General features: G+C 45.6%; 1 protein-coding gene across 1 annotated transcript; it reads left to right on the top strand.

Moving 5' to 3' along the window:
• Positions 1–1,483: 1,483 nt before the first annotated feature.
• Positions 1,484–7,878, top strand: nkain1 (sodium/potassium transporting ATPase interacting 1). The gene is made up of 7 exons (XM_034599583.1): positions 1,484–1,759; positions 2,714–2,851; positions 2,955–3,035; positions 3,796–3,993; positions 4,227–4,287; positions 5,722–5,803; positions 6,579–7,878. The coding sequence occupies exons 1-7, from the start codon at positions 1,706–1,708 to the stop codon at positions 6,586–6,588; spliced, it is 624 nt and encodes a 207-aa protein (XP_034455474.1). The 5' UTR covers positions 1,484–1,705; the 3' UTR covers positions 6,589–7,878.
• The last annotated feature ends 1,044 nt before the right edge of the window (positions 7,879–8,922 follow it).

Here is an 8,922-nt window from a genome sequence, read left to right on the forward strand (position 1 = left end):
CATATTTAAAACAGGAGGCTAACGAATGTGTTTTGCAGATCTGCTCTAGACCAAAGAGACAAATCAGAACAGATACTTAGTGCAGGCAGAGTGGAGTTATTCAAAGGGACAGAAAAGGTGCAATGAAAACCATTAAAGGTGAGTGTAATCACTTTACTGTATTTGAGAGACATGTATGGTGAAGATAAGGTTGTTGTATTAACCTGGTTATAACACTGAATGGTTAGGGTTCAGGTTATTTTCCATTGATTGTCATATGGGCTCATGATAACCACCTCTGCAGTTATTATCAAGCCTGTGACCAGGCTGCCTCTGTGTGTAACTCACTGTACCACAATGTATTACACGGTAACACACTGTATCATACTGTACCACAATGTATTACCCTGTACCACATTGTAACACACTGTACCACAATGTATTACACTGTAACATACTGGGCTACACTGTATCACAATGTAACACACATTGACTGTAGGTATCACACTGTATCACAATCTACCACACAGTACCACATGTACCACAATGTGTCCCAGTGTACCACACAGTACCACATGTACCATAATGTATCCCAGTGTACCACACAGTACCACATGTACCACAGGAGGTGAGTAGCAGAGATTGATTAAACATGGCTGTTAATAGTGTGTGTTCCTCTCTGGATGTAACCACGGGCTGTGGGGACGAGCAGCCCCGCGGGGCAGCGCTCCCTCCTCGGTCTGTGTCTCCGGAGGTGATGGTGTAAGGAGGCGGTAACAGACTTTATTATTTTCGGCTGAACCTCCTCCTCCTCCTCCTCCTCCTCTTCCTCCTCGACTCATCTGTTTCTTTTGTGCTCCTTTCTGAGCTTCTCCTCGAGGGGGTCGCGGTGACTGAGAGCCCCCACCCCCTGTCTCTCTCTCTCTCTCTCTCTCTCTCTCTCTCTCTCTCTCTCTCTCCCCCTCTCCCCCTCTGCCTCTCTCCCCCCCGGCTCCTCCTGCGCCCGCCCCGGCACCGATTGTTGACAAAAGACGCTGCTAGACGGAGCCAAGGAGCCCAGCGCCCGGTACCGGTGAGCAGACCCGTCCGATAACTTGACTTCTTCCCCCCGAACAGCTCGAGGAGGAGAAGATCCGGCGGTGGCGGCCGGGGGCAGACTCCTCCTGCTCCCAGAAAACCGTGAGCCACAACGGGCTGCTTTGTGTCGGCGGTGGGTCGCATGTAGCCGGAGCGTTAGCCGGAGTAGCACTGCGGGGTCGCTCCCCTCCTCCCCACCGCCGCCCCCCTGTGATCCGGTATCATATGATGTTCATTTCTGTCTGTGGCCCGCGGCCCATTGTGACAGCTTTCCGTCTCTTTGTGTCTTTGTGTGTGTCCCCTCTCCGGAAGGTGTGGCCGAGGTGATTCGGTTGTCGGTGGTGGTCGGACCGCAGCGGGCCGGTGTGAAGTGCCCCCCACCCCCCCAACACAAATTCCCCACCCCTCCTCCCCGGTCCTCCTGAAAACCACTAACGACTGGTATTTACCGACAAAACCAGCGGCCAACATGGGACACTCACTGTGAGCTAAGAGGAGGAGGAGGAGGAGCAGGAGGCAGCGGCCTTGGGCAGGTCTATCCAGCCGGGAATGGTGTGAGCTGACACGGCCAGGCAGTCTGGATCTGACCGGGGACCCGTCATTCCCCCGGAGCCTCCGCGGCTCCAAGCCGCGTCCTGAGCCCTCCAAGATGGGGAAGTGCGACGGTAGATGCACGCTGCTGGTGATATGTTCACTACAACTGGTGAGTGTGTGTTTATCTGTGTGTTTGTTTGTGTGCGTGTGTGTGTGTTTATGTGTATGTTTGTGTGTGTTTATCTGGGTGCGCGTGTCAGAGCAGCCTCTTCTCACTCAACATGAAGATATAATTAGAGCATCGTGCTCCACAGCCGCACATTGTAATCACACATTTTTGTAGTGTCACAGTGAAAAAGCTTTGAGCTGCAGCTGCTGGGTGCCATGCCACATTACAGACCAGAGTGTGTATGTGTGTGTGTTTGAAGCTGAGGGAGCAGGGCAGGGGGGCGCTTTGGTGACGGGGTGGTCCTCATGTCTGTAGTGTGAGAGAGAGAGAGAGAGAGAGAGAGAGAGAGAGAGAGAGAGAGAGAGAGAGAGAGAGTGAGAGAGTGGAGTGTTGTGCTCAGGAGGGACAGGGAGGCCCTGCTCCCCATCTGGTCTCCATTCTGGAGTTAAACTTAGCTGCTCCTTGTGTCCACAAATAGCTTGAGACGATTCCTCTAAAATGTAATAAGTGTGTAATATGAGACTGTATCATCTATTGGTGTAATGAGGCTGATGCAGGCAGCAGCAGCAGCAGTGTGAGCAGTGGCTGTGCTTGTGCAGGCTATTGTTTGTCGGGCCTGATGGGTTGTGTGTGTGCAGCAGGGGGATTCGGCTCTTAGATCCTCATTAGTTTGGGGGAGCTTTTAGGGGTTGCTCCTCTTTTACAGTCACTGGACTGGCTGGTGCTCCAGGCAGTTACCATGGAAACAACTGCGGCAGACCTGTATGTGTGTGTGTCCCTGTCCCTGTCCCTGTCGGTGTGTGTGTGTTGTGTTGTGTGTGTGTGTGTGTGTTGTATTTGCATATATCCTCATTTGTGGGTGTTTGGTGTATATGTGGATATTCCTCTAACGTGAGTGTGTGTTTATGCAACACCCCCCTCCCCCCTACCTCCTTCTTACTCCCTGACCCCCAGGTGGCCGCCCTTCAGAGGCAGGTGTTTGATTTCCTGGGTTACCAGTGGGCTCCCATCCTGGCCAACTTCCTGCACATCATGGCCATCATCCTGGGCATGTTCGGCACCGTGCAGTTTCGCTTCAGATACCTCATCTTTGTGAGTATACCCGTCACCTTCTGATGAGGTCACAGCGCCTGTTTACTTGGCTGTGTGTGCAGCTGCTGTCGTACAGAAACTAACCTCAGCGTCTGCTTGGCAGTATGCAGTATGGCTCGTCCTCTGGGTGGGCTGGAACTCCTTCATCATCTGTTTCTACCTGGAGGTCGGAAATCTGTCTCAGGTGAGTCCTGGCTTGGACATTTGCCAGAGACATTAGAGAAAGATTAATTGCCAATTATTTTGATAATTACTGTATCAACAATGCTGGTTTGGCTACTCACCTCTTACTAATATGCTATATCTGTTTAGTAGTTACTAAATCAATTAGCCAAATGATAGGATATTAACCTGCAACTTTTTAATTATCAGTTTATTTAAAAAATGCCCCAAATTCACTAGATACATCCTCCTTTCTGTCTTTTCTTTTCTGTCTGTGAGCTAAGCTTCTCTTAGATTCTGTAATAACTAACTTAATATCATTGGGGTTTAGCTTTAGGTTAGACACATTTACAGACGTCATCTCGTTCATTTTTCAAAATTCAAGGCCTTTTTTAGATCAAGTTATTAGTTGAAAAAAATAATCAGTGGATTAATTGATGAAACAATGTCTGTTGTTGCCCAAATTTGCAACTCGGAAGAACTGATTCGGTTTCGGCTGCACACATGTATCGGATGTTTTCCTTTTGCAAGTACCTTCAGAGGCCCAAAGATAAATGAAAAAAGGATAATATAAAATCTCTTATTGGCCCAGTAAAGCTGCTGTCTTGAGGTGACCCCCAACCCCTAGGCTGGGAACATCTGGAAGTCATGTATCATGCAATATTGTCAAACATTGTGTTTCCAGCTTCCCAGATGTTACAATATTGTGATAAATATTTCCGATAGCTTCTGACACTGTCCTCTTCTTTTATGAACATGTGTACATATGTATGTGTGTTCAGGACAGGGACTTTCTCATGACATTCAACACATCTCTCCATCGTTCGTGGTGGATGGAGCACGGCCCCGGTTGCCTGGTAACGCCAGTGCTAGACTCACGCATGGCCCCCGATGACCACCATGTCATCACCGTCTCCGGGTGTCTCCTTGACTACCAGTACATCGAGGTGTTGAGCTCTGCCATTCAGATCTTGTTGGCTGTACGTATCCGACACACACACACTCCTACAAATAATCATACAGTGTTTTTCTTTTACATTCAGTTGGCATCACACAGATAAACACACATATAGGTATTTTTGAGTTTTATTTTGCTGACCCCTAAACTGTCTGCTTAAACATTCTCTGTGAAATACTGAGCAGACACTGTTAAGTCAGCAGTGACTCAGCCGATGCAACAACACTCATCTTGTTTCTGACATCTCTCTCACAGCTCTTTGGCTTCGTGTACGCCTGCTACGTGAGCAAAGTCTTCCAGGATGACGAGGACAGCTGTGAGTGCTTTTGTCTTCTCCTCTAAAAGCTTGTTGATCCTCCTCCAGCGCCTTGTTCAGCCGATCTGGTTTTACTTTTTGTCACACTGCGAAAGACCTTTTAGCGGTAGCGATGAACGTTGATGCGAGCGCTGTTAGCTCGTTGTTTTCTCCTGCCTGACTCATGCTGAGTGATATCACAGCAGAGGATTCCCTATGGGTAATCTCAGCGCTCCATCTGCGGAGAGTATTAGAGTGTGTCTGCTGGAATATTCCCACCATCAGAGTGTCCGTCTGTCTGCCGGGCTAGGGCCCGTCTATTTGCATGGGTGTGCCATCGGTGGGTCTGAATGGTTTCCCTTCTCGTGTGTCTCTCGTGACTGGTTTACTTTCACTGAGTAAAAGGAAATTAAGTCCTGCAGTTACAATATGAAACCATATGTTTGATTTTCTGTAAAAGCAAAAGACATGCTGTGTCAGTGATGTTTTAAAATCACGCTGTGTCAGTGATTATATGCATGTCGTAACCCAGTGATGATAATGAAATCACAGTGACATGCAAATCATTACTTTTTATTGATTCCGTACTAATAAATCCTGACTGACGCTGGGATTGTCAGGCCCATAGGAGTATGGATAGTTAAGAGTTAACAATATCCAATAGTATGCTAATCTTTTCTTAAATAATAACATAATATAAACAATATTTTTTGTTCAGAATCACTTAGACTTGTGTTATTTTGTCAAAGAATTTTGACCAACATTTAAAGGAGGGATTTTTTACAAATTAAAAATGAAACTAAACCAACATCAGTGTTGTTTGATGGACAAACTGTGTAATGTAACAATACATTTCTTGCTACTTATGAGTTGATATATATACAAACACCAGATACTAGTACATCTGCAATTAGCTTATAATTAACAATATTTCAGCCTGGGTGATTTCATTATTACTGGCACCATATTTACTGCATTACAGGTGTTAAAACAATTATGTTGAGTTTCTGTTCATCCCTTAATTTAAAAAGACTTGCAATAATACAAATCTCAGATAAAAATAAAGATGTTAGGACTTAGGTTTTCTTTTTCCATCCATGCCTAACTTATTGTCTAAATCTCTGCTGAAGTCGAACATCGAGCAGTGTTTTCATTGTCAGCTGGCACCTCTTGAGTTTGTTCCTCTGAATCGATTGAGAAAGATTAGACCAATGTATCCATGACACAGAGGCGGCGAGAATGATGATGTATTGGTGCGTCTCTGCAGGTTCTGGTGTCAGAGTGGGTTTACAGTGTTATAACAGTGTATTGAAAGCATTGTGATGCCATCTGAGTCCGTGATAGATTTCCATGTCAAAATAAAATCTGATCTTGAAATGAGACACTTTATAAAAAAAACGAATTTAAGAGAAAGTTGAATGATCTCATCCCCTCTCTTTCTCTCTCCTTTTACAGTTGATTTCATCGGTGGCTTTGACTCTTACGGATACCAGCCTCCTCAGAAGTCCTCTCATCTGCAACTGCAGCCACTGTACACGTGAGTTATTAATACAGAGATCTAGAGATTTCTTCTCCTTCTTTTGGAGCTTATTGTGTAATGTTTCTCTTTCAAGGGGCACTCCAGTAATTTAGTATCACACCTCTATATAGTTGGGGGACTCACAAGAGAAGAATATTAAAAAAAATCGTCAAAATTGATGCCAGAAAATCCTGACCTTTAATCTCTAGTTTGAATGAAGCTCCAAAACGCTGAAGATTTACATAAATCTTCACTTCATTTTAATCCCACACCATCACTTTGTAGCGCAGCTTTCTGTTAAACTATCTCCAGAGGCGTCTCCACTTCCTCCCTATATGCAGCAATCAGGATAAAATATCCCAGATACAAACGCTACCATATTGTGCAATCATGACGTTTCAAACCCTAACTGATTAAAACCAAACTTACTGGAAAAGATTACACTTCAACAAAACGTGGTGTGATAAGATACCTAAAATAACAGAAACCATTTATGACGCTAACATTATAGTGTAGACTTTTTTGTTTGGTCCATGTCCCATACATTGACATGGAGGAGGCTGAATTTATGACCTATACTGCGACCAGCCACCAGGTGGGGAGCCGACATATCGTCCATCTTTATATATTTGTATTTCAAATTGTTTTCATAAGATGAGTAGTACAATAAGGAGTAAACTGTAAAATTGGTGGAGTACCCCTTTTTGTACAGTTACATCAAAGTGTAATATACTTTAACGCTGATATCTGACAATATGAACCCCCCTCAATCTCTTCCCCTTTTGTATCACAGGGCTGGTTAATCGTCGGTAGCACCCCCCTCAGGCCAAAACCCCGACGGCGTCACTGTGGATGGGAAGTGGCAGTGGCCCTGATTACACTCACTCTGTGTGTCACAGTTTAACCGAGCAATGGACTTAACCCCACCCAGAGGGAGAGGCGTCGTGTGCGTGTGTGCATGTGTGCTTGTGTCTGAAACGGAGAACTACAGCCCTGATTAGAATGTACAGAGCTCAGGGAAGAACCAGCACGCCAGGTGGTCTGATAAGATGAATGGAAAAGCAGGAGGCGGAGGAGGGGGGGGGGGGGGGGGGGGGGGGGGGGGATACAGAGAACAAGAGCTGGGGACACCTCTGTCAAATCACAGAGGACACGCTTCACTAAACTGCCAGCTCTCAACACTCCCACAAGTGTGTGTGTGTGTGTGTGTGTGTGACTGTGTAACTCCACAGAACTAGCAGATGCTTTGTGGTTGCACCCTGGACTCTTACCACTCAGTGCCGTTGTGAATTTTCTTTTGTTTCGTTTTTTTGGAGTTCTTGTGTGTGACTGCGTGTGTGTGCGTGCGTATGGGTGGGGTGGGGGTGGGGACGTAGGTGGGGTCACATAATAAAAAGAGGCACAGCTTGTACCTGTTGTCGTTTTAGAATGTGGTGATGTCAAATTAGAGCAGTCTTTACGAGTCCCGCTCCCAAAGCCATCTTCCCTCACTCACCTGCCGTTAAAAACCCCCGGTTGACATTTAAGACTTTTACGTTACAGGTCAGGCCCGTCGAGGTCATAAAGCAGAGCTGCTGGAGCAGAGGAGGTGAACTGCCTAAAGGATCCCGCTGCTGGTACTTAAGGAGATTTTATTATTGTGAAAAAAACAACCCGTGAAAAGACCAAATTCAACAGCTTGTGTCTCATCCCACAAACCCATTCAGTCGTGGAGATCTTAACCTCTAAAAGTAGTCATGGAATATAAGTTTTAAAAAACGACCTAAATCATCTAGACTCTAGTTTTAAGCAATGCAAACCTAGTAAACCTAGTCTTTGTTGGGGACTGTTGTCAGCTGCCTATTTGGGATTGTCTCAAAATAAACTACATCGCCCAGCTCCATTGTGATGAGGGAAAATGTCCCCCAGTGCAACACTGTGGCTCGCTGATGTGGTTTTAATAGTTTTGGACAACAATAGACGACTATGGAAAAAATGCAAAGCCTATTCCAGGCTTTGTCTACGCTCGTTTGAAGGATCCACAAATTGCGGATTTTGGTCTTTTTACTGGATTTGTTGACAATAAGAAATGAAAGACTGGTCCGTTACATTTCTGGGGAAACGACAAAAATAAAGTCAAATGACCAGTTTAAGTGAAGTTTTCAGGAGGATAAATTCAGCCTCACTGTACCTGTGAGGCTGTCGACTCTAGCGATGCAGATGGCTTTGGGATCAGGCATTAGTGTGTCTATGGGGGGAGGGGGATACTGTGCATGTAAATAACCAGCCAATGATTGTTTTGTTGGTTCAATTTAGAGAAAAAAAAGAAGGGTGGGTCGGGGGGGGGGTACATTAGCAAGGGGTTGGGACTGGGGGAGAGGGGTACACATATCAAAGTTTTCGCTCATACCTGTTTCTCTCGTCCTCTCACTGCCCATCCGCAGCTTAGCCCTGCACCATCACACATACGCACATGCCACACACTATACGTTCTACCCCTGCAGCTCAGTCACTGGACCAATAATGGCGACCAATGGTTTAAGGAAAACTCACGATCACGCACGTCGACATGCTTCCCTCCGAGTAGTTTTCGGTACCTGGGATGGGGGAGAGGACGAGGGGAGGAGAGGCAGGTATGAGGTGAAGACCTTATTGGGTGTAAGGTGAAGTTTGAAATAATAAAAAATACACTTTCTACATTAAAGCCGACTCCTGTTTTCATCTGTAGACTCATATTTGTCTCCCTTAGGGGCTTTGTGTTTAATAAATTGAGTGTTTTCCTTCCCTGTTTTGATCACATTAATATCGGGATTATGAGGCACTGATTTTTTCTTTTTTTCCCCAGAGGAGGTAAGTAGATTATAGAAATGATGCAGTGTGATGATATTGTATAATGAGGAATTGATTTGTCAGCACTTAACATAAAACTAATGTATGAGCTTATAAACATAATATACACACTCCATGGTATTTACTGGACTATACAAGTATGATTAGCAGCCTGACCTGTGTCATGCTCATCATTTCCATACATATTATCACCATAGCCATAATCCACTGTATCCACTTTGCGTCATCCACACCGCGGCTCAGGACGTGTCTCTGTCGGTCTGCAGCTGCAGGAGTCCCCGCTGACACGACTCCAAAGAGCCGCTGAA

The sequence above is a fragment of the Hippoglossus hippoglossus genome, chromosome 11 (assembly GCF_009819705.1).
Source record: "Hippoglossus hippoglossus isolate fHipHip1 chromosome 11, fHipHip1.pri, whole genome shotgun sequence".
Lineage (NCBI taxonomy): Eukaryota > Metazoa > Chordata > Actinopteri > Pleuronectiformes > Pleuronectidae > Hippoglossus > Hippoglossus hippoglossus.